The sequence below is a fragment of the Mirounga angustirostris genome, unplaced genomic scaffold, assembly GCF_029215605.1.
Source record: "Mirounga angustirostris isolate CCGP_5_RB_7025 unplaced genomic scaffold, mMirAng1.0.hap1 SCAF_7, whole genome shotgun sequence".
Taxonomy (NCBI): Eukaryota; Metazoa; Chordata; class Mammalia; order Carnivora; family Phocidae; genus Mirounga; species Mirounga angustirostris.
The window spans coordinates 75,406,782-75,433,501 of record NW_026991715.1 but is presented as its reverse complement, the minus strand read 5'-3'; the positions used below and the strand labels follow the sequence as shown (position 1 = coordinate 75,433,501).

The 26,720-nt window shown below is 41.3% G+C and overlaps 1 protein-coding gene across 21 annotated transcripts in view; it reads right to left on the bottom strand.

Moving 5' to 3' along the window:
• Positions 1–26,720, bottom strand: part of CAST (calpastatin) — a 117,874-nt gene that overhangs the window by 72,551 nt on the left and 18,603 nt on the right. For 13 of the 21 annotated variants that reach the window (XM_054513041.2, XM_045899089.3, XM_045899082.3 and 10 more), the window contains exon 3: positions 11,446–11,517. The exons of 4 other annotated variants lie outside the window; for them this stretch is intronic. In XM_054513041.2, coding sequence (XP_054369016.1) covers positions 11,446–11,517 — 72 coding nt within the window. Of the gene's footprint in view, positions 1–3,775; positions 3,811–4,357; positions 4,509–11,445; positions 11,518–26,720 lie in introns of those variants that run through there. 4 more of the 21 variants (XM_045899110.3, XM_045899125.3, XM_045899106.3 and 1 more) reach the window with 2 other exon arrangements.

The window sequence follows — 26,720 nt, the reverse complement described above, 5'->3', positions numbered from 1 at the left end:
AACTGAAAAATGTACAAATAACTCTACTCCCTGCTCTCCCTGGCCACCCTCTTAGTATAGATAATAAAGAAACACTATGCCATAGACTGAGCCCCTGGTTACTCTTTTTTTTTAAAGATTTTATTTATTTATTTGAGAGAGAGAGAGAATGAGAGACAGAGAGCACGAGAGGGAAGAGGGCAGAGGGAGAAGCAGACCCCCTGCTGAGCAGGGAGCCCGATGTGGGACTCGATCCCAGGACTCCAGGATCATGACCTGAGCCGAAGGCAGTCGCTTAACCAACTGAGCCACCCAGGAGCCCCACCCCTGGTTACTCTTAAGGAACAGGGATCTCTGCCTTCTCCACTAACAACTCCCGTTCACAGCAACTCCAGAGGCTCCAAGGTCTGGTCTAGGTCTTTATACTTCCATCACTTATGCAGGGGACCTCAACCCATCACGGAATCCAGAGAGTTTACCGAATCCAAAGGGTATGCTTGCATACTAAGCTGGCCTCAATCTCTTACGGCAATTTTGAGTGAAATGGACTTGGTCTAGGTCCTCACTTGTGGGTCATGAACACTAACCAGCCAGTTCATGAGGAAGCCTCAGTATAATTCAGAAGTCTGCGCTCCTGTGGATAGCTAGAATTTTTAGTAAATTCACTGAGATTTTACTGCACTGCAAAGGCCAGAGGAAGACTCCTTATAGAAAGGTTCTGTATAGACCAACTTACTTCTTAGAATGGTGGTCATCAAACTTTACAGGTGTACAAATTTATCTAGAGAGCTCGTTAAGTCATAGATTCCTTGTTGATTCTGACTGGGTAAATCTGAGGCGGAGCCTGGGAAATCTCCATTTTTAAATAAGTATCCCAGGTGAATTTGATGCAAATACTCTCCAGAGTACGCATCACGAAACACTGTCTTAGAGAATTCCAAGGGGGGTGCAGCACATCCTACAACAAGGATTGGGAGAGCTCTGGGGCTATGGATTAGTCTGGAATTACCCTGTTGGCCTGCATTCTCTGTCTGAAGACCAATAACCTTCTCTTCAGAGTGCTTTAACAAATCTCTTCAATTAAGGAGGCTTTGCTTAGATCATCGTCTTCATTCCTTAGGAATCCATTCGCAATATATCTCTAAGGTTATCACTACTTCTTAGGTGGAATTATTTACTTTTCCCCAAATGTGAGCTACCTACTTGGTCAGTCTGATTTAAATAAAAAACCCACAGTCTATGCTCTCCTGTCTACATATTTATCTTTGTATCTTCTTTTTTATTATACCTTACAATGCTCTCATTTTGGAAACTATGAATCTGGAATGTATGTCTTAGCACCAGTGTGTCTAACTTTATAATAGGAACATATTTAATCCTATTGTTTTTCGATATACTGAATAATCTGCATACTAGGAAAGTCCAATGGTTGTCACAAACCACTGTACTTCATGTTTTCCATGTAAATACCTTTTAAATTAAAAATGTTAGGGGTGCCTGGAGGGCTCAGTCAGTTGAGCATCTGCCTCGGGCTTGGGTCATGATTCCAGGGTCCTGGGATTGGGCCCCTTATCCCAGTGACAGGCCACCTGCTCAGCAGGGAACCTGCTTCTCCCTCTCATCTGCCCACCCCCACCCCCCCTCATGCTCTCTCTCTCAAGTGCATAAATAAAATCCTTTTTAAAAAATGTTAGCAGGGGCGCCTGGGTGACTCAGTCGGATAAGTGGCTGCCTTCGGCTCAGGTCATGATCCTGCGTCCCGGGATCGAGTCCCGCATTGGGCTCCCTGCTCAGTGCGGAGTCTGCTTCTCACTCTGTCCCTCAATCTGCTCTCATGGTCTCTCTCTCTCTCTCTCTCTCAAATAAGATCTTTAAAAAAAAAATGTTAGCTACCCAGCGTTTCTCAACAGGGTACTTACTAGCATTTGGGCTGACAATTTTTTTTTTTTTTTTAGGATTTTATTTATTTATTTGACAGAGAGAGACACAGCGAGAGAGGGAACACAAGCAAGGGGAGGGAGAGGGAGAAGCAGGCTCCCTGCCGAGCAGGGAGCCCGATGTGGGGCTCGATCCCAGGACCCTGGGATCATGACCTGAGCCGAAGGCAGGTGCTTAACGACTGAGCCACCCAGGCGCCCCGGGCTGACAATTCTTAAGTGAGCAGGACTGTCCTGCTCCCAGTGAATGCTAGAGCATCACTAAAAGCACACTCACGTATTTTAAAATACCCTTTAATTGGGTGCTACCTCCCCTGGTTAAGAACAAGGGAGCTAAGCTATTTTTATGGAAAGCCATAATTGCTCAGACCCATTATTTCTGATGTCTAAGGGAACTTTACAACATCTTTTAAGACATGCTGACTTCTGAGCAAATCCATATATTTGGACTTTGGTGATTTGGGCGGATGCTGCGCATAATCCTGTTAGCAAGGTGATATTGTTGCCCTGGTCCTCTCCTGCCTACAGGAGGGAGTACTAATAAATCATTAGAAAGTAAACACAACTGGTTTCAGAACAAGAAGAGATCAGCATAATCCGTATGAGAACAGAGTGGTGACAGTTATTGCTACATTTAGTGAAAACTACTATGTTCTAGACATCAGCTGAGTACTTCACATAACATGATGATAATGCAGCCATGAGGTTGAAACTCTTATACCCATTTTAGAGATTAAGAAAAGTAAGAGCCTGACCTCTTAACTACCACTCTGTATCGTTTCTCAGGACATATTTAACATCTCTCTATAAAATATTTTCCCAGTGCATGAAAAGTTATCACAAGGTAAAGTCTCATTTGGTTACATAGTCTCATTTAGCTATGTTACTTCTGTTCTTAGAATGCCAGCTTCTTACTGTGTCTCTTGAAGACAGGATCCATATATTTGTATCCCCACAGCATCTACCATGATTACTTCTACACAGTAAGTGCTCAAAAAATAAGACTGGTTTTACCAAATGAAAAAAGATCAACAGGAACCCTTCTTTGATCAATCCTGAGAACAATCAAGGAACTAAATTCACCGCTAATACTATATAACCAACTCTTCTCGCACACTGGGAATCTTTTTTAAAAGCATGTGAACCCAGCCACAGCTAACATTTATACTTGAATGTGCTGCTTCATAAACACTGTCGTGCAGTCTGCAAATCTCACTTTTTTAATAATAAAAACCAAGGGCTCTTGTTGTTCATACATGGATTCCCACTCCACCTGATTGCTATTGGCCCCTTACCCTTTCTCCATTAATTAGCAGATGCAGCCTTTCTGATTTCAGCACGATTTTGCTAAATGTCACTACTTTAATACCATACTGTCTTCTAGAACCCAGATATCACTCCCTTCCCACCACATTCCCGGCAACAAATCTTTTAAATACTGAAAAATCAGTGTGCAAAAGTTGAACTCACTGCCCACAAACAAAACATCAGGAAGAGACACTGGATAGTTATTCACTAGAAAAGTTTCCCCCTTTGAACAGCAGATGCCACTCCTTACTGACCTCTGCAATGCAGAGATTTTCACTCGACAGAACACCTCATACAGCAGAAACTTTCCAGAGTGGCTGACTGAGCATCTGGTTCCTCTCTTGTATAGGTGGGTTCCTAGAACACTAGTCAGAGAACCGAAGGTCTTGCCCCTTAAGGAAGTTTCCTAAACTCTGCCTCATTTTAAGCTGTAAAATAGGAATAAAGAAATTGCCTCTTGCCTGTTCCTGAGAAACACCAGGACCCTAACAGTCCAGAAGAGATTGTTAAGTATCTACGAAAACACCTTGCATTCTTGAAAGACAAAGTACCTCTCAGGGATGTTATCCGACCACAGTCTCAGGTTCTGTTCAAGGAAAGAGAACCAAAACATGTTACAACATATGCCACACCACACCCAGTATGTATCAGGTACATGGAAAGGTTATATAGAGTGAGCTCATTCTCTAAAACGGACCTGCACAGTAATGAGGGCAGGGCTGGGGGGTGGGGGGGAAGGGGAGGGGTCGTAACCATAAAAATGCTAAACCAAATAGACACAGCTGCTGCTTTTCTTCTTTGCTTTTTTTTTTCCAGGTCACACAAATCCCTGGTTTTGTAACCCAACCGCGCGCGTCCGGTCACCAGACACATTCCCAGCCGAAAAGCTAGCAACAGTGTTACCGTCAGGGAGGGAGAGGTGGACAAGTAACACAATTTAACTGACAGCCCATGTGGAAAGGAATGCATCTTCGGGGTCAAGGGACTAGTAAGAACGCCGGTCCAAGCCGGCGGAGCCAGACGCGGGGTGCGAGTCTGGGCCGCGCAGGGCCGGGCGCGCAGGGGGCGGCTCGGGCCGCTCGCCCGGGAAGCAGACGCGGCCTTGGAGGAGAGCGGCCGAAATCAGTACTCACTCTGCGTCCGACTCCCGGGCCCAGAGACTCCAGCTGGGTTTTCGGGCTGTTTGCATTCCTAGCTGGGCTCGGCCCCCGCGGTTCCTGTTTAGAGCCTCAGCCCTTGGAGAGCCAGGGGGGCGGGGCGGCCCCGGGACGCGACGCACGCCGCGCCCCGCCCTCGTCCCAGGGCGGCACCGCCCCGCAGCTCCCGGCAGGGCCGCCGAGGGAGGCGTCCGCCCTGCCCTCTCGCCTCCGGCAGGCATGCGGGAAGCGGGCTAACTTCACAACGCCGCCCGCGATGCGGCCCACGCGCACTGCGCGCAGTGCCCGCTGACGACAGAGGTCTCCCGCGCCCCGGCTGTCACCCGGTGACTCCACCAGAATAAGGGAGCCAAGAGGGGCGCTCTTGCACATATACGCCTCCAAATATCTCTCTCTTTTTTTTTTTAAAAGATTTTATTTATTTATTTGACAGAGAGAGAGATAGTGAGAGCAGTAACACAAGCAGGGGGCATGGGAGAGGGAGAAGCAGGCTTCTTGCCGAGCAGGGAGCCCGATGCGGGGCTCGATCCCAGGACCCTGGGATCATGACCTGAGCCGAAGGCAGACGCTTAACGACTGAGCCACCCAGGCGCCCTCCAAATATCTCTTTTTAAACAATAAAGCAAATTAATAATGACCATCACCAGGGATTCGCAAATACATTTCAAATAGTATAATGGATATTTTAAAGAGCAGTTTAACACAGTTGACATTCTACTAAATTATAGCACATAATATATTAGTGTGATTAAAAATATCAAAATAATCAGCGAAAAATGGATTTTAAGCCAATGAATAAGAATTCATAGGTCCCTACTGCTATAAGTGAATGAATGAATGAAAAGGAAATGCTCTTTGTTCTAGAAGAATGGCAACTAATAAATACAGAATGAATGATAGTGTTCATAGAAAAGTTATGAAATTTTTTTTTAATTTTTTAAAGAATTTATTTGAGAGACAGAGAATGAGAGAGAGAGCATGGGGGGGGGGGGGTGTCAGAGGGAGCAGACTCCCCACGGAGCAGAGAGCCCGATGTAGGACTTGATCCTGGGACTCCAGGGATCATGACCTAGGCTGAAGGCAGTCGCTTAACCAACTGAGCCACCCAGGCGCCCCAGAGTTACGAAATTTTGAAAGAAATAGGGAAAGCCAACTTTTCCCAAAGCCGCAAACCAGTCACAATAAAGACTCTGGACACTGAGCTTGGGGTGTGTCTGGAGGAGGTGGTGGTCAGTGATTGGGGAGCAGAGACCTCAGGCCTAGCTAGTAACAGCTGAGCAATGACTCAGTGTTGCATCCAGCCAAGGCTGAGGTGACCGCCAGCTGGCATGAAAAAGGCAGAGAGCTCCTCTGCACAGCTTTGTACCCACACCAAGCAGTCAGAGCAGTGGGGTCCCTCCGACTTCCTGTGCAAGGTGTTCCTCACAGCCACCTGATTGATTTTCATTTTCTGTTTACTTCTATTAAGTAAAGCTGTTGAAGTAAGAGCCTTTCTGACTCTAATATTTTACAATTCCCTGAGCAGAAGACCTTGTCCTTAAAATTATTCTCCATGAAAATACAGCTTAAAAATTCCTTTTTTAGGGGCGCCTGGGTGGGTCAGTGGGTTAAGCATCTGCCTTCAGCTCAGGTCATGATCCCAGGGTCCTGGGATTGAGCCCCACTTCGGGCTCCCTGTTCAGAGGCAAGTCTGCTTCTCCCTCTCCCACTCCCCCTCTCCTCTGCTCGTGCTCTCTCTTTCACTCTGCTCTCTCTCTCAAATAAATAAAGCTTTTAGAAAAATTCCTTTTTTATCATTAGTATTTTCTTTCCTTTTAATTTTTTTTAACTAAACCTCAGCTCATCTAGGTTTCACTGACATTCATTTTCTCCTATGACAAAAAGAGCACAGGGTGACTTATTTGGGCCACACCCCAATGAGGATGCGTCCTGGGTACCATAGCCCCCAGTGTTAGGTAGCACATCCCCCTCAGTGAAGGTGAGTGATCCTGTGCTCCTGAAGAGTACAGATGAGTAATTACATGTTATGAAATAAATTTTTCAGAGTCTTATCCTGCAGTACATGTAGAAAGAGGCTCCTTTTCCTAGAAATGAAGAGGGACGTTGTTACTTCCTGATGTGCTTTGGCTGCCCCAGTCCCTGAGGTTCATCCTTTCTCCTGGTGTGGTCCTCAGATTATCTGCATCTGAAACACCTAGGGGCAGGTATTAACTATATAAAATCCTGGGCCTTACCCTACCCTCTTGAATCAGAATTCTTGGCTTGGAACCTGAGAATCTGTATTTAAACGAGTTTCTCCAATCACTGTTGAGGTCATCTAAGGTACAGGTGGTCTAAACTACCCTCCACCAGAACAATTCAGCATCCTTGCTACCCAAAGTGTGCTTGCCAGACCAGTGGCAGCAACAGCAACTAGAAAAACAGAATCTTGGTCTCACTGCAGACTTCCTGAATCAGAATCTTCATTTTAATAAAAACCCCACTGATTCAATGTGAATATTAAAATACGAGACTTACTGCTCTGAATCTTGTTTTCCAAACATTGGTTACTTGTGCATTGCCTATAATATTTGTAATTGGCTATAAATGTATTGTATTTAATTTTTTTAAAAAATCGATTTACTTTTTTTTTTAAACATTTTATTTATTTGACACAGAGAGAGAGAGGGAGAGCACAAGCAGGGGGAGCAGCAGAGGGAGAGGAAGAAGCAGGCTTCCCGCCGAGCAGGGAGCCTGATGCGGGGCTCGATCCCAGGGTCCTGGGATCATGACCTGAGCTGAAGGCAGACGCTTAATGACTGAGCCACCCAGGCGCCCAAAAATCGATTTACTCTTTAACTTTTAGTTTAGCCTGTCTTAAGCAAAACTATCCTTGGATCATGAGTCTGAAGTGCTAGTTTATTTTTCAGCACATTAAAATATATACATCATTATTAAAATAAAAATGCTTGCCTCCCTAACACACAGAGTAACACACATGTGGTACTGTGGGGTGAGGCTGACAGTGAATGCCAGAACACACACAGTTTATCCAGCCTCTCACTAATCTTATGGATGAGAAAATTAGCATCAGAGAGGGGAGCTATTTATGCCAAAACAGCTATTTATGGCAAAACCAGGAGCAAAATCAGAAAAGAATTTTCTGATGGGTGCTTATTCCTTCGCAAATCTTCTCCCCTGTAGCTGGGAGAAAAATTGCTTGTACCCTCTTCTGTTTCAAAGGCCTAACGCTGAACAACATATCATGACTCATTTACGTTCCTGTTCAGTGAGGCAGTTCTCTTGTCTTCCTTTCTGTAGGAGATATCTGTCAGTTGGCAGCTGGCCACACATCGGAAAACCCTCACTACATACTGATACATTTCCCACCTAATCAATATGCACCTTCCCCAAGTAGAATCCAGCGCACTCACAATCCCAGACTCCCTTGTAACAGGTTTAAGGCGTGTGACTTATGTTGGTCAATCAGATGTGCCATAAAAAAATGAGACTGGAAGTGAGCAATGGGAAGAGACCACTTCCCAGGGGCACCTGGGTGGCTCAGTCATTAAGCATCTGCCTTCGGCTCAGGTCATGATCCCAGCGTTCTGGGATCGAGCCCCGCATCGGGTTCTCTGCTCCATGGGAAGCCTGCTTCTCCCTCTCCCACTCCCCCTGCTTGTGTTCCCTCTCTCGCTGTGTCTCTCTGTCAAATAAATCTTAAAAAAAAAAAAAAAAGAGAGAGAGACCACTTCCCACCAAGAAGTCTGTGTCTGACAAGGCGTCTTAGTCTTCACGACCGGCAGTGGCAGACTCTCTGGCATCCGGTCCTAAATGTGTTAGGTGCTCAAGCTGTGGTGGCAGCAGAAGCAGCTCCCCTGGTATGGCTGGGCATTGTTCTGAGCTGTGAAACTTTACATTCCTGCTGCTGGAGCCTTCTGGATCTTTCCACGAGCTACCCCTGCTATCTTCAAGGAATTCTTTTTGGGTTCGAAACCCTGGATTCCAGTTGGAACTAATAGGCTTAACAAATGTATCTTCTTAACAGCTTCTGCAGCCACATTCCTAATGGAAGTTCAACCTCGGTTTCCTCACCTGAACAGCAGGTGGTTACAATACATATTGCCTGAGAGCTCTGTCAGCAGTAAAGTCTCATGACTGAGTATGGACCACAACTCTTTTCATACTGGCTTGAATAAAAGCATGAATCATCTCTGCAGCCTCGTGAGTCCTCGTTATTAATTTATCAAAAATCACATATTAAGCACTAAACATCTTACAATGATTATTTTGAGTTAGAAAGACCTATGACACTTAAGCGCTAGGCCCAGAACTGCACGGCAGAAGTGGTATTATTTGTGCACATAATTACTCATGTAGTAAGAATGCTCATAAAACAGCTCTGCAACACACAGTAACCATCCTATATCACACAGCTCATGCATTACTTCAAATAAAATACTTAACTTTTCAGACAAACTGTAAAGTTTTCTTTATAATGGTAAAATTATCATTTATTTTACCTTTTAAGTTCGATGTGTCAAGAATCAAGAAAACCAAGACTAATTCTCACTGCCAATTATATCTACTATTTTGTCATGTCATGTGTCAGGGTAATATGAGGTTGCCTGTGTGTGTTATAATAATTAATTGTATAATAAAAGGCTTCAAGTGATCACAAATGCTATTACCCCCAGCTTTTCTAAATGATGCATGGGAATGATCTTTTCTTTAAAGTGATGATCATGCTGAAGCACCTGGATGGCTCAGTTGGTTAAGTGTCCAACTCTTGATTTAGGCTCAGGTCATGATCTCAGGACCCTGAGATCAAGCCTTGAGTCAGGCTCCATACTCAGTGGGGCGTCTGCTTTAGATTCTCTCTCTCTCTCCCTCTCTCCCTCTCTGCTCCTCCTCCCTGTCATTCTCTCTCTCTCTCTCTACAATGTATAAATAAAATCTTTACAGTGATCATGATGCTGAGTTAAAGCCCTTTCAATCAGGCATCAAAAGAAGAAATAAGCAAGTACATATATACATACATATATATATTTTTTTCTTCCAATACTCTATAAATGTTAAAGATATGAGAAAGAAAGGAGTGAAGAATAAAACTCTGGAAAACTAATATTCAGAAAACTGGTGAAGCAAAGCAAGTCAGGAATCTATAGTGAGAAATTACAACAAGAGAGAGAATAATGTAGGAAGGGAGATGACAATGATTTAGAAGCTAAGGAAAGAATGTCAAGTTTGACATTAAATAAACACTAAACATGTAGCTAAAATGTCTCCACCTCCCAGCTACGCCACCCTCCCTCAGCTTCCTGAGGCAGAGCAGGGTTTGGGGGAGATGTCAAAATTCTTTATAACCTCAGAATGATTGGATAACTTTGTGTGTAAAAAAAAAAAAAAAAAATGGAAAAGGGACTGCTTCTTACGGCTAACTTCCAAGAGAAAACTGGGTGTGATCTTCTACAATGTACTAACCACCACCCTGCCCAAGAGTTTAGATAATTCTAAAATTTGGAAATCACCTGCCGATGATCCACTAAATCTCATAGGTCTAGGGTTTTCTAATGAGGCTTCTCATTTTTAGAGGCGGAATTTAAGCATAAGTTAAATAAAAGTACTTTAAGACAGGACATATTTGAAAAATCTTTGTTAGTTCCAGACATTCAAACAACAGAGTATGAGGCTAATAAGAGTAGTCAGAGCAGAGATATATTTTCCCAGCACCTACTAAATGCCAGGCTCAGGGCTTAGAGTTTTATATATTTTATTTTTATTTTACTTAAGCCTCTTGGCAGATCTGTCAAGAGTAATCCTATCCCCGTTTTACAGATGAGGAAACTGAGGCTCAGTGGGGCTAGGTAAACTTGCTAGTAATAAGTGGCAAAGAGGTAAGTCAGGTTTGTTTGGCTATGCAGAGACCTCTTACCCATACTGAGCATTGATGCTGTTGTACCCCCAAATCTCTTCAACTCTGGCCAGCTTCTTCTCATTTCTCAGCTGGATTTTGGTTTGGGCACCTTTTAGGGGCCTGCAGAGAAGCTGGGGCTCCAAGAAGCACTAAAATATGAACTCTTAACCAAGTAAGGAACCTATATGATACTTCCATAGGAAAGCCACCAGTTTTTAAAGGAAAAATGCTTATTTAAGATAGCTGTATAGACCATCCTGAAATAAGTTAAGGTTTTTGCTAATCTTAGACATACTGAAAGACCACAAGTTGAGATGGGCTGAACATAACTATTTTTAAATACTGAAAACCTACTAGCTAAAATTGTAGTTTTTTGTTTCGAAATATGTTGTTTCAGTGATTTTTATAAGTTGCAAAGCTCTCCAGTGCTATATTACCAAAGAATGCTCAATTAGAGCTTCTGAGGTCCAGCAGTATTGAGGACCCTGTATGAACAAGAAACCTGGGTTCAAACCCTACCTCCATCCTACTGGCTTTGTGATCTTGTCAAGGATGCTTAACCTCCCTGAGCCCTGGTTTCCTCAGGTATAAAGGAATAATAATTACAACATTGTGAGGAGATTATATAGAGCATTTAGCAGAGAGCCTGGTGTGGCTAATGCACATGAAGAGAATCTGAATTATTTTCTGAAGAGGTGAGAGCACTGTATTTCTACTCACAGTATGTGTCAAAGTCCAATATTATTTATAAGTATTATGATAATAATATTGATTGGACACTTAGTATATGCCAGAAAGAATTAAAGCATAAATGGTTTTACTGGTTTTAAATTATTCAAATCATTATTAAGAAATTACATTTTGGGGCGCCTGGGTGGCTCAGTTGGTTAAGCGACTGCCTTCAGCTCAGGTCATGATCCTGGAGTCCCGGGATTGAGTCCCGCATCGGGCTCCCTGCTCTGCGGGGAGCCTGCTTCTCCCTCTCCCACTCCCCCTGCTTGTGTTCCCTCTCTCGCTGTGTCTCTCTCTGTCAAATAAATAAATAAAATCTTAAAAAAAAAAAAAGAAATTACATTTCCCTCCTTCCTCCCAGCATAGAAATGATACTTTGTTCAAAACTTATCAACCTGAAGACTAGGAGTTTTTTCGTGTTGAAGAAATAACTGACCTTGGTGGCCGGGGCTGTTCCACCAGCAAGGGTTCTGGAAGGCTGACTGCTCTCGAGGCTTGTTGCTTTTTTCTTAAAAATAAAAAGTATTAGTTTCAATGGGGGAAACCGTCCTAACAATGTAGACAAGGCAAATTTTCATATCGATAAAAATATCTTCTACAAATACCTTCTCAAGTGAGCTTCAGACTAAGACACTAATAAGCACACACAAAAATAAATGTGTTCTTAAATTTTTCATATCGTTGCCTGAAGACCATACAAGCATTGAAAAGGAAGAGGAAGTTGAATAAATACCAATTGCTCAATGATTCTGGAGTCAGTGATTCTGGAGAACTGCAAAAATCCTCACATGGGCAGTTGCCATTTCCTCCATGGAGCACTTCCAGAAACAACATCACTCTTACTGTGCTGGAGAGAGCAGAAAGCTCAGGCCAACCTCCACGGTGGGTTTTTTAGCAGTAAGTATCAAAGATGCAATTCTACTTCTAAAAATTTATCTCAGAGAAATAAGAAGAGAGAGAGCAAAAGCCTTTTTTCTTCAAAGATATTCCTCACAGTATTATCTCATCAAAAAGCTGAATACAATATAGGTAATAATAATGAATGTCTACTGACTACTTACCACGTGCCAGGCAATGATTCTATTAGAATAATACAATGATACAATAGAATAATAGAGTAATAATGCTTTAGTAAGACTATCTATTTAGAGCATTATTATAAGCACTCTAAGTGTTTTAAGTACGATGTGTCATAACTTAATCTTCACAGGAATCGGTATGTTGCTGGTACTATTGTTATCCTCATTTTACAGGTGAGGAGACTGAGGAATGGGATGAGTTCATAACTTGGCCATCGTCACGGCTGGTAAAAGATAGGATGTCTGCTTCAGACCTTATTCTCTTCCCTGTCTGGACTGCCTCCCACAATAGAGGGTTGTGCTATGGACATCTACAGGATGAAGTATCATACAGTTACTAAAAATCATGTTTAAGAAGGACATTTCATTAAAGGAAAATATTGTGCATATTTTATATAAAGAAAAATCAGCTTATAAAATAGTATGTATAGTATGATCACTGAAGTTCATATGAGATTATCTTCTGATGGTGCAGTTAAGAGTGATTTTTAAAAATATTCTTCTTTGTGCTTTTTTGTATTTTCTTATATAACTATACTGTTTCAACTAATAAAAGAACAATAAATGGAGGGCAGAGAAAAGGAAAGGTAAAATACACAGCTTCTTTCTCAACAAGGCCTTGATATATCTCTTATGAAGATCCCTATTTCAGAGAAGCAAGCTTATAAACTAAAAAGCTTTATAATGTCAAGTGTTGAGATTATGCTCCAACAACTAAAATATGTGAATAATGTACTATAAGCATTGAATACAGGAGGGATAGTACTGCTGATACATAGCATATTAAAAAGTTATCAATACAGTAACATTTTTAAAAATATATAATTGAGAGCAATCTGGCTTAATTCTTTTTACATTTAGCAAGATTTATATTTTTTAAAAATGCCTGCCATGGAATCTTGGGCTGAAGCCTTCTTTTCCTTCAGGTTAAATATTGCCTTAGCAAGCAGAAACGTCAAAACTTAGCTTGCTTTCTTCAGAGTATCATCATTCCATGTCCATGGCTGACCACTTCCAGCAGGTCATTGAAGCAACAGGCTGGATACATGCTCATGAAATGGGTATCCCAAGAGGCCTCACAGGCAGCTGCAGGAGTCCCAGGCTCCCAGGCATCACCTGCTGACTAAAGTCTCTCCCAAGCAGACATGCAGTGCCATCGGCCAAGGGTAGAAAAAGTCTTAGATAAATGGGATAGAAATAAAAGAGGCTGCGAAAAAGCTGGTATTTGTAACTGTGGTAAAGGAGATAGTGAAAGAAGGGGATGGCCTAAATTTAATCCAGATCACAAGTCTCTCTCAAAAAATATAAAGTATATGAACAAATAGCTTCTGACAGCCATAGCGTATACATGGATTCAGTGTAAGGGAGCGGACCTAAGAAAGACAAGAATACGGCAGTGGGGTTATTGATTTCAACCTCACTGTGCACTTCAACCTCCTCAGTTTCCAGTGAGGAGATGGAAGCCCAGAAAGCTCAGGCCATCGCTCCATGGGCCACAGCTGCCCTGCACTCCAGCTACTAGCCTTTGGTCTCAGCTACAGTCAAGGAAGGTCACATTCTAATCCTGCCCTCACGGCAGCTCCTCTCCCCTGAGTCAAAGCCCCCATACTAGACCCTGGCTCCCCCGTAAACGAATTCCACTCTAACACGTCAGCTAGGATTTTCCCAAGAGAATTAAAAAAACTTTTTTTTTTGGCTGAGTTATAAAACTATTAAAATAGTTTAAAAAATAACTATTTGAACTTAATATACACGCTGATTTTTATTTTAACCTTCATAAGAACTCAAGGTTTACTTTTTATTTTCATTCATTAAATTCAATAACTTTTAACTCAAATGAGGATCTCTCAGCTTTCCTGTGGCTATGACCTGTCACTCCAAAGCTTGCCTTACCCTCTGACCCTGTATAACCTAGCCTACAAAGGACTAATTTAGTTTAGCTGAAGCAAGAGTGGAATTTGTAACAATGATCTTTTATTATCTGATATTTATTAAGCCCTTGTCAGTGTCAGGTTCTTAAAACACAACACAAAAGTTAGAAATGCACATATACCAGAGCACAGACTCCTCATCCTCAGGTTAGTAACCAACATTTAATTACAGATGTTTGGGCTGATATCTAAGTCTTGGCCATCCTTCTTCAACTGTGTCTGACTTCATGCATCCCTTCATTCATTCACTCGTTGGACAGGCATTTCCTGAACCCTGGCTATGAGCCTGGTCCTATTCTAAGCAGTAGAGATGTAATAACCAATTAAACAGAAAAAGCTCCTGCTCTCATAGTGCTTACATTCCAGTAGGAGCAAAAAGACTCTAAATATGTCAACAGAAACAAGATGATTTCAGAGAGTGATGTGTGCTGTAAAGACAACGAAACAGGATAATGTAACAGAGAGTGACTGGCTGAGGCTTGCTCCAGATGGGGTACACAAAGGAATGACATTTGATTGAAGCCCAACTACACATAACCCAATCATGAAAATATGGGATCGGGAAGGGGAGGCATTCTAGGTGGACAGGGTCACATGTGCAAAGGCCCTAAGATAGGAATGGGTTTGGCAAGTTAGAGAAAACAGAAAAAAGGTTAGTATAGGTGAAGCAGGGTGGGCCTGGGCATGTATGGTATGAGATGAAACAAGACACTGGATGAAGATATTTAAGCTAAAGTGATACAAGTTTAGGATGGCCCTAGAGTCAGGTATGTTTGAGATCATGGGTTTCTTCCAGCTTGAGCCTGCTTCCTGATCTTCTCTGGTCACCATCTAGCCCTCTTGAGTCCTCCCTTATCTCCAGCTGAAAAGTTCTCAAAGTTCTCTGGCTTCATGTCACCTTGTGTTAGTCATGCAGGCATCTTCTTTACCCTCACTCCCCTATCCCCTTGGAAATCCCACTCTGGCCTGGACACCAGTCTCAACTGGTTAGGTCTGCATATTCACTAACTAGTGATAGGGCTGCATCTACCCTCAGAAAGAAGAGAATTCATCCACTCATGGTAAGCAGAAACTCTCACCACAAGCTCATTCGGCTATGACTCTGCATTTGTCCTAACATGCAGATATACTCCAGTCTCTGAAAGATTAAGACATTAAATGAGGATGCCAATACTATAATGACTCAGATTTTGAGTTACATTATTTTTTTTTTCATTTCCATAAACCCATAGACCAAAGGCCAGCAGGAAGATTTTTCCTTGCCAACCAATCACAAGCCTTGTAGTATTTATGAGCACTTCTTTAAGTTTTATAGAAAAGAAATGATCGGGAAGAGACTGCCCCTTATCCCTATCCATCAGGTTCCAGGCCTGGCTGAGTCATTCTTTCCTTGTAGTTGACTGAGCAGGCCACGGGCCTCAGTCCTAATGACTGACGGAGAACGTGTGTGATCTCCCCTGCAGTGCTGAGTGTATCCAGGCCGTTTCAATGGACTGTGAACCCACACTTACTTTAAGCAAACTCTCCCACCTCCAAAAGTGGTTCAGAGTCTGCCAGCCAAGAGACCCACAAAAGAGGCACCACGTGCTTGAGTTTAGTGAATACACAGATTAGATCGCTTCTACCCGCAGCTGCAGAAAGGTATGAAAAGAATGAATTATATACCTTTTTTATATGTCTGCCATAGTTCGTAATACAGATTTTTTTTATTAAATGAGTCAGAACTCAAGTCTTTTTTTTTTTTTTAAAGATTTTATTTATTTATTTGACAGAGACAGAGATAGCGAGAGCAGGAACACAAGCAGGGGGAGTGGAGAGAGAAGCAGGCTTCCCCCCGAGGAGGGAGCCTGATGTGAGACTCGATCCCAGGACCCTGGGATCATGACCTGAGCCGAAGGCAGACGCTTAACGACTGAGCCACCCAGGCGCCCCAGAACTCAAGTCTTAAAAAAAACTGTTTTCAAAGCATCAGTGACGTTCCAAGAGCCACGCAAAGAGTTGCTGTGTCACTATCTCCCAAAATCCCCCTGAGTGAAGGCCCCCTGAGTGAAGGCCTCATGTCGTCCTGAGACTTAGTGACCACAAAGAAAGGTGTCAGCTTCCCTAGAGTAAAGGCTCTATCTTTTGATTTGTGTGGCAAGAATCCTGGCTCCACGAAATGCCCACTGAGACCGTGGGCATGTGTATGCACATTTCTTAAGCACTATTTTTCTCATCTGAAAAAAAGGAATAACTGTACCCATACCTAAGATGGAGATTATGAGGATCAAAGGAGATGTAGAATGATCTGAGGTCTGTGGCCCACAGGCTGGAAATTCCTACTCTAGAGAGACCCAAAATTCTTTTTTTTTTTTTTTTATTTTGAGAGAGAGAGAATGAGAGACAGAGAGCATGAGAGGGAGGAGGGTCAGAGGGAGAAGCAGACTCCCTGCCGAGCAGGGAGCCCGATGCGGGACTCGATCCCGGGACTCCAGGATCATGACCTGAGTCGAAGGCAGTTGCTTAACCAACTGAGCCACCCAGGCGCCCCGAGACCCAAAGTTCTTGATCGAGTAGCAATGGAATAGGTTGATCTCCCCAAGGGCAACCCCAATGGGCCTAGTTTTACCTCATGAGGAATCTTAGCGGCTGTTGAGAATTTCCCATGAGCTTTTATTATTTATATAATCAGAAAAAAATATTTTCTTTCATTAGATAGAAAAAAGTTATTTTTTTCCTTGGGACTGGCCATGATTCTAATAACGGACACCAGTACATTATTTGGGAATAGTTTGATCCTTTTGAGGTTTGCTTTTAAGCCTTGTTAGGTTGGACGAAAGCAGCCTTCAAAGTAGGACTAATTTTTCTTTTCTCAATACAGAGATGATCCCCTTCTGAGTCCTCTACCCAGTGACCCTGACTGGTGGGAACACATCATACGCCTAGGCCCATGTGAGCTCTGGGGTTTACATGAAGGTGTAAATGTGAGGCACCGAGCCCACAGCCAGACATAGCGTGATGACTCACAAAATGCTGGCTAAGCGTGGTCCCGGACTCCTTACACGGTGAATGCTGAAAACCCTCGCTCTTGAGTGAGGCCTGCCAGCGTCACCACAGCAGGTGCTGCTGGCCTGGCATCAGACGTCAAAGACGAGGCCCCCCTGGACAGCTGCTGGCTGTCACACAGGTCTCGTGTGTGTGTGTGTGTGTGTGTGTGGTGGGGTGGGGTGGGGGTTGGGCGGTGATTCAGGGTCAGAAGATTGGCAGGAATAGACATGACCTCAGTGTGTTTCCTGAGAGTTGCAAGGACCCTTTTGAGGCACCCCAAGGCATCAGACGTCAAGATACTGCAGAGACGATTTCAACAGTTTTGTTGCACATTGAAATGGTGGCAGACTACCTGGAAAGCACTAAAACTCATTAGTATATCAACAAATTAGTAAGTCAGTGACCAGGTTTATGAATGAGAAACATTTAACAACCCACCTGCAAAACAGTGCTCAAACACCTTCAGAGTAAAGGAAGGAACTTAAGTTTGTAAGCTGGGCTACATGCTCCTTTCTTTTTTTTTTTTAAGATTTTATTTATTTATTTGAGAGAGAGAATGAGACAGAGAGCATGAGAGAGGGGAGGGTCAGAGGGAGAAGCAGATCCCCCGCTGAGCAGGGAGCCCGATGCAGGACTCGATCCCAGGACTCCAGGATCATGACCTGAGCCGAAGGCAGTCGCTTAACCAACTGAGCCACCCAGGCGCCCCAACATGCTCCTTTCAAGTACAAGTTTGTTTCCCTTTTATATTTATGAAGTTTGTACATTAGGAAATGTGGGGTCAAAAGTTTAATGAAATTTAGATCCAAAAAGGAGGAGTGCTCCTACCCTGAACAACTAAAAAGCTCCCAGAGAATAATACGAAACAGTGGTTTTCAGACATGGGACATCAGGCAGCATAGGATGTTCCCTGACAGGGAAACGAGTGAAGGGAGCCCAGTCTGCCCCAGCTTACTGCCTAGAGAAGTTTCCAGGCTGCATGAGCATGGAACGTGGAGGAAGAACCGAGGCAGAAGCCATCAATCTCTATGGGTTGAGGAGGTAGAGCTGGGAGTTCCACAGACCAAGGGGGCTTAAGGAAGAGCACCAGAAAGAGAGAACTGCAGGAGAGAGCCCCAGAGGTCTGCATGTGCATGCCTGTGAAGAAACCCCAAGTCTGGGTCAAGAACACCCAGAAGAAGCAGAGGTATAACCCCAGAGACCGGGAATAGAGTGTGTTCCCAGAAGTCAGAATCATTGGTAGAGTCCGCAGAAGGACAAGTTAGTCCTCCTCTAAAGGCTGCTCTGGTCCAGCCAAACAAAGCTTAAAAGCAAACCTCAAAGAATTAAACTATTTCCAGGTGACTTAACTGTGTCCCAGAACATAGCTCAACAGCAGCAACAAACCAGCACCCAACAAGATGAAATGCACATCTGTTTGACATCTAATAAAAAATTATACGGCATGCACAGAAGCAGAAACATAAAACTTTATTTTCCATAGGTAGGAAAATATAACATTCAAAAAGCATAGTATCTTGATTGCAGTGCTGGCTACACTAATCCATACATGTAATAAAATGGCATAGAATTTACATACACATGTTGTTCCAATGTCAGTTTCCTAATTTTGATAAAATACTTCTCTCTTTAAGGTCTAAGGTCTCTTCCATTACTACCATGTACTATAATTACATACCATGTAACCAAGGGAAAACTGTACGAAGGGTACAGGGGACCTCTCCATACTATCTTTGCAACTTCCTAGGAATCTAATTATTTCAAAATCGGAAGCTTTTTAAAAGTAAGTTAAGGAGAGGGGAGCCTGGGTGGCTCAGTCGGTTAAGCGTCTGCCTTTGGCTCAGGTCATGATCCCAGGGTCCTGGGATTGAGCCCCACATCAAGCGCAGGGAGCCTGCTTCTACCTCTGCCTGCTGCTTCCCCTGCTTGTGCTCTGTCTCTCTGACAAATAAATAAAATTAAAAAAAAAAAAAGTAAATTAAAGAGAGACGTAAAAGATATTTTCTTAAAAACCACCCAAATCAAACTTCTAAAGATAAAAAAAATGCATTTTGAGATGAAAAATACACTAGGATTAAGAACTGATGAAATATTGCAAAAGAAAGGATTAGTGAATGTGGATGCATAGCAATAGAAACTATCCAAAATGAAACAGCAAGTAAAGACTAGGTGTTAGGGAACAGAGGGGTCAGTGAGCTGTGGGACAACTTGAAGCAGCTAATATTTGTATAATTGCAGCCTCCAAAGATGAGGAAAGACATGGAGACAAATCAAAACACATGAAGAAATAATGGCCAAAGCATTTCCAAATTTGATGAACCCACCAATCCAAGAAGCTCAACAAATCCCAAGTAAGACTGAGGGGTTGGGTATGAATAAAGGGGCAAGTTGGTTTTTAGATGCCCATTCCTCAGAGACTTCCACTAATGATGAAATCCACCTATGTTGCAAGACCTCCATCTCCTGCCCCAGATGACACGGAGCCTTCCCTGCCAGGGAGTTGGTCAGAGTTTCTGCAGCCACAAATCCAGTGATTCTCTCCTCCACCCAAAGTGCAGGAAAATGGGGCATCTGGGTGGCTCAGTTGGTTAAGCATCTGCCCTCGGCTCAGGTCATGGTCTGGAGGTCCTGGGATGGGGCTCCACATGGGGCTCCCTGCTCAGCAGGGAGTCTGCTTCTCCCTCTCCCCCTGCCTCTGCCCCCCACTTGTGCTCACGCTCTCTCTCAAATAAATAAATAAAATCTTTAAAAAAAATGCAGGAAAATGGAATTGGTCTACTTTTCTACCAAAGTAATAGCAAATATTCCCTGGGGAGCCCTTAAGCGAGCAGGCTAGGGCTAGCTTACAATGGTCTACAAGTAACAGATCAAATATTATACGTAACAAAATTTTTGAGCCCACGGATACACAAGAACTTTTGCATTAAAAGAGTATTGAAATCCTCAAAGGTTCAATGTGGCTGCTGGCATGTTCGAATCATTTCTCAAGATATTTTTGAAACTGTTTGTTGAACTGTTTTCAGAAACTGCAACACACTATTTGATTATCCTTAGATGCAAAACAAACACTTATCCTCTAAATGGAGACTTCAGTTTCTGAAACTCCCAAAAGTTAATCAGATTCACATGTGGTAATTATGAGAAGGCTATCGAACTGGATGATACTGATTGATTTTAGTGAAAAAAAGTATTGAAGAAGAGATGAAATTCTTCTATGCTCCAAATGTAAAGTGGGATTAGTTTCAACATTATTTGAACAATGGAATTAACTATATAAATTTTCAGGTTTCATTTTACTGATTTCATTTTATTGATATGGATTTCATTTTATTGATATGAAGCCACCATTTTCTTTCCTTTTTCATACCTCTCGCAAACGGATGCTTCTTAAAATCACTAGAAGAGGGGAGGTGGGGGGGATTAAGAGTACACTTATCATGATGAGCACTGAATAATATATAGAATTAATGAATCATATTGTACACCTGAAACTAATGAAACACTGTATGCCAATTACACTTCAATAAAAAGATCAGTATAAGAAAGCTGGGGTCAGAGATTAACTGATGGTTTTTTTTCCTTTCTTAGCATTTTCTAATCAGTGCATTTTTAGATCAGTGGTTTCTTAGACTTGATGAAATGTAGTCATTTACAGGATACAAACTCTCATTAAAATACATGTGGTTTTTTTTTTAAAGATTTTATTTATTTATTTGACAGAGAGAGACACGGCGAGAGAGGGAACACAAGCAGGGGGAGTGGGAGAGGGAGAAGCAGGCTCCCCGCAGAGCAGGGAGCCCGATGCGGGACTCGATCCCAGGACCCTGGGATCATGACCTGAGCTGAAGGCAGTCGCTTAACCAACTGAGCCACCCAGGCGCCCTAAAATACATGTTTTGACATATTTGTTAACAACTCAGTTCCATTACTTAATAGTTACCCTATAAAATGACAAGAAGTATTGTGTTCCCACATGAAAACACATGCTAAATTGGAAAATAGTATCTGGAAAATGATTGTCTTTCAAAAGGGTAGGCAGATTCCCCAACACTAGCAATTATAAAGCTTGACTTTCACCTACAAATGTTCCTTCATACCACGGTTGTAAATAATGTACAAATAAGAACAAGTTCCCTTTATTACCAAAATAAGTATAAATGTATGCTACCACAAATGCAGTGCAATAAATAGGATATGTTAGCTCCTGGGAAACACTGATAAATAAGTCTTAATGAATAAATCTCACCATTAACTCATTGCATAGAAATTCACTTATTGAATGAAATGCCTCATGCACAACGGTCTTAAAACAGACTATGGTAGCTGCACTTCACTGAGTTTGGCTATATTCTAATTAGTCAGTACCCATCATCATCTGCAGGTCAACTCAAGTCTTTCTAGTCTTGAGGGGGCTGCCCTGACAAGCAGCCAAATGCTATCCTTCTGACTCTGAGTCTGCTGTGACTCAGTTTCCCTCCCTGTTGCACTTCATACCCCCCAGAGTGGGAATAGCTGTACCTACTCTTCCTTACATTTCAGATTCCTGGGAATTGGAATAATTTACTCTTTTTTTAATTTATTTTTTATTGAAGTATAGTTGACACACACTGTTACATTAATTTCAGGTGTGCAACATAGTGATTTAACATCTCTATATGTTATGTTAGGTTCACCACGAGTGTAACTACCATCTGTCACCATATGACACTGTTACAGTATCATGGACTATATTCCCTATGCTGTGCATTTTATTCCTGTGGAATGACTTAATCTTACTTTACGAACTTCTTGAATGAAAATGAGATACAACACAAGGAAGAAAGATGGAAAGAAGAGTTACAAAAATTGACAGCAGTAGTAAGAAAGTTTTTGGTGTTGGTCTTACATCGAATTCTTAAAATAAGTAATTTTATGAATACTATCAGATACTAGATAAAAGCACAGACTCTGTAAACTGAATCAATTCTGAACTTCACTACCAAATACCTGTGTGACCTTGGTATTAAATACCTTATTTAATCAAGCTTTGCCTCAATTTCCTCATCAGGAGAATGGGATTATTGTAAGAGGGTGTGTGTGTGTGCATGTGTATGTGTGTATGTGTGTAATGGCTATATTTGTATTAGCTATTATTATCAAATGCTCTCTAGTTCTCAACTACCATTACCAATCGACAGAAAAATTGTGCTACATAATTCTCTTCTCCTCTTGTCAAACTACTTCTCACTAAGATGTTAATAATTAATATATTCTCTCTCCTAGGAATACCCATAATTTAAAAGCGGAGCCAGGGAAAGGCAACGTTTAACTCAAAGTTTAAGTAAGCTAACAGTGGAATTACAGACATCAACAACAATCCAACTGGGAAAATATTATCAGATGGTACCTCCTAAATATATCTACTCAATAAGATTGTCCCTGCAGGGGTGGGGATGGTGTGTACATCTAAATATCTTTAAACTGTATGTCCCATTTTAGGGGTATTTTTTGTATTCACATATATGTGTACTTCTCAGAGGAAAAGATCAGTTTTCATCAGATTCCAAAGGGACTATGAACTAAAAAGAGTTAAGAATCCTTGCCCTCCAAGCTGCCTTACTTAAATCCTCACTCTGTCCAAATCTAAGAGACGCACTTCTATTCAAACATGCATACACACACACACACACACACACACACAGCAGCAGCCTTGTTCTGGAAGTATCTCTTAGAGGTTCCAAAGAAAAGCTCACATGTAAAATACTTCTCTCTTTAAGGTCTAAGGTCTCTTCCATTATTCTTTTATTATCTGATGTTGTTTTCTATTTTTTTCCTTCTGATGAAAAAAATACATTTAGAATAAAGGAAAAAGTAGAAAGAAGGAAATGTAAAGTACTCAAAATCCTGCCAATCAAGACAGCTACGTTCAGTTATTTTTCTACTTTTATAAATATAAAAATATGCACAATATGTTACAATATGAAATCGCAAGCTTTTCATCTTTCTTTAACCTAACATAAACACTTTTCTCAGTCATTAAAAGTTCTTTGAAGCATGGTGTTAAAGATACTTTGGTTACTATATCTGTGTCATAACTTCACCAATTCATTACTGCTATACATGTATTTCTCTCCTAGCTTGTTATTATAAATACAGTGATAAAGATCCTTGTGCCACCAAGCACACCTCCAATTATGTACTTGAAACAAATTCTAGACTTGGAATTTCTGGGTCAAAAAGGTTTGTTTTTCTTATTTAAGTCTCTCAGTTATTTTACATTTTAAAATACCATTTATGTTTTTATTAAAGGAAAAGCTTAATTATATATTTCCAATCTTATAATTTGGAAGTTTTCAAATATTTAAAGAAAATTTATATAAGAAGTCAAAATCAAGCCTCTTAAAATACACACACACACACACACACACACACCCATAACATATGCTAATTTACAAAGACAGAGTCAACCATGTACCCAGCAAAGAATTTCCTCCTTTTAACCACTGGGTGTCCCCTGAACTATATGTTTATGGCATTTGGGCAGATATCACACCTAACAAGTATCTCAGCGAGCTCCTGTCCTTAGGGCTGGTAGTAAGAGCCTTCATTGTCTTTTTTTTAAATTATTGTTATGTTAATCACCATACATTACATCATTAGTTTTTGATGTAGTGTTCCATGATTCATTGTTTGTGCATAACACCCAGTGCTCCGTGCAGAACGTGCCCTCTTTAATACCCATCACCAGGCTAACCCATCCTCCCGCCCCCCTCCCCGCCAGAACCCTCAGTTTGTTTTTCAAAGTCCATAGTCTCTCATGGTTCGTCTCCCCCTCCAATTTCCCCCCCTTCATTCTTCCCCTCCTGCTATCTTCTTCTTCTTCTTCTTTTTTTTTTCTTAACATATATTGCGTTATTTGTTTCAGAGGTACAGATCATTGTCTTTTAAATGAATTATTTTAAAATTTATTAGTCATTCTGCTTCCTATTCAGCTTTCATTATTCAGTGAAATAGATGTATGGTTTCAGATTTTACCAAGTCTATTCAGTGTTTTAAGAAAGCACACGAAAAAGTAAGTAACAAAATTATATCCACTGAAGCAATTTTTATCCCAAGTACTAAGTGAAACCAAAATTGGAATGTGAATATGAAAGCATTTTAGCCTTCAATTTCCCATAAGAGAAATGTGTTTCTTCAAAACCGTATTTGCAGATTTCAGATTCCAGAGTGATATATTTCTGGAATATACTAAAGTCCAAAAATTCTGCTCCTTGAGCTCCAATTAGACCACTTAGGAATCAGAGGCTTGATTTAAAAAACAAAGAGCCCCGGGGGATGCGAACCCTGAAGTGAATAACCAGCCAGGAAGTTTGGAGTCCTAATGATTAAGATAAACATATGTTTAGAATTCACTCCTGAGTTCTTTCCAAACAATGTCTTTCGTACCTGTTATTATTCGATTAACAAATGATTCCATTTACCCATAAACAATTGGCAAAAATCAAAGAAATCTGTAACATGGGATGCATCTTGGCCACACTTATCTCTTTTTGTATAAATAAACACTGATTTCAACTTCCTTTTTTTTTCCCTTTATCGGATGTTCATTACATAAAACCATGTACATTGAAGAGTCATCAGTGCAGAATCTCCACTTACTTAGCACCCTCACAATCCTAACAGTAACAGCTTCAAAGAGGACAAACAAAATCCCAATCCACGATCAAGGGCCTTTCCACAGCCCCCATAATTCCACAATTATCAGCCCAGAACTTTCTTCCAGGCTTCCCACTGATGACACAGCAACATTCTGGTCCTTCTACCCTTTTAACTGCTTCTTCTTTGACTTGTTCACTGATTTCTCCTTCCTACCTCCCCCACACAGGCATTTATCAACATTTGCTTCTGCTTTCTCTCCTCTCTCTCTACACCGTTTCCCTCAGTAATGTCAACCAAGAATGTTGGCAGTGAGGGTAAGAAAGAAAGATAGAATGGGAGCTTGAACAATTTCAAAGGACATGTTTTAAAACTGTTTATAATGAGGAAGACTGAACTAATATGTAGTCTAAGAGGAGTCGTTAAACAAAGAGTAGAAGAAAGAAGGAATAGCTTCAGGGACAAGGTCCTAGGAAAAGAAGGAAAAAATGGGGTTAGTACCTGCTTCTCCAACCAAAGCCGCCCACATGATCCATGACTCTGAAACTACAGCACTCTTAAGGTGCTTCAGAGTCACGCCATCCCCAGAACATGGCAGAGCAGAGGTGGGTCAAGGGTGAGGATGAGGAAATCATCTTAGAAAGGAAGGAAGGAAGGAAGGAAGGAAGGAAGGAAGGAAGGAAGGAAGGAAGGAAGGAAGGAAGGAAAGAAGGAAGGAAGGAAAAAGAAAGAAAGAAAGAAAGAAAGAAAGAAAGAAAGAAAGAAAGAAAGAGAAAGAAAGAGAAAAAGAAAGGAAAAAGAAAGAAAAAAAAAGAAAAGCACTCTATAAATATTATCTCAGTGTTACTCAAAATGTGCTCAGAAGACCATTGACATAAGAGCCATCTGAGGTAACTGGTAAAAACAAAACAAAAAAGGAAGCAAAAAAGACAACAAAAACCCTAATTCGTTGACCCTACCTTAAATTTGCTAAATCAGAATCTCTGAGGATGGGGCCCAGGAGTCCAAATTTTTCATACTATCTCTAAGTGATTGTTAGGTACACTAATACCTGAGAACCACTGTGTTATTTCATGTAATGTCCTGGGAAATTAGGAATAGGGAATTATTAATAATTTTTTATGATATTAACTCAGTGCTCTAGTATTTGCTAAGCATTCTGTAATAATGTTGATTGAAACATACAAGACTTGATGACGTCAACTTTCCATTAGGTTTTGCTTTCACTAAGGAACCTCTTCTAAAAGGCTATAATGAGCTATTATGTACATTGTTATATGATAAAATGTTGTTGACTTTACGACAAGAATCACACATTTATCAGTCCTCAGATGAATCATTTTGCTATGGGCATGATTTCAGGTTATTGTCCCTTTTTAATCAGTCATGCCATTATCTTTGAGAAGCTAATAAAATCTAAAGAGAAGAATGAAAACAAATACATACTTTAAAACAGTATATTTCAGGAATAATATTTAATCAATCTGTCCATCAGGATTCCAGGACTTATGCTTTACTCTGAGGCCAGCAAATTTAACTTCCATTTAGTTCCTTTGCTATTTTGTTAACATTTGATTCCAATTCCATGTGCCATAAGTACAATCTTTCAGAGACAATTTTGGTGGGACCCTAAGGTCTTAGGTAATTAGGCTCACATATTCAAAGTACAATAATGAAGTACAGATTATGACTGTATGATATGTTGTTGATATATTTATATGTTCACTGATAAAGGCAAAGTACTTAACTGTTTTTATTAGCCATTCCCTATCCAATGATATAACAATATGTATATCAGAGATGCTTGATTTAAAAGCACACTATTTGCATAATCTTTATTAAAGCTGTATCCTTTGCTTCTGGTAAAACAATTCATTGAAGGATGATGCGTAAGGTCTCTACTTTCTAGCTATTGGCATATGTTTCTGGGTTCAACAAAAGAATTTGCATCCTGTCCCATCCCATGGTTAGCAATCAATAAGGGGCTGACTTCTATTGCCGTGAGAGCTAAACCAAAATAAGGACAATAATTAAATAAG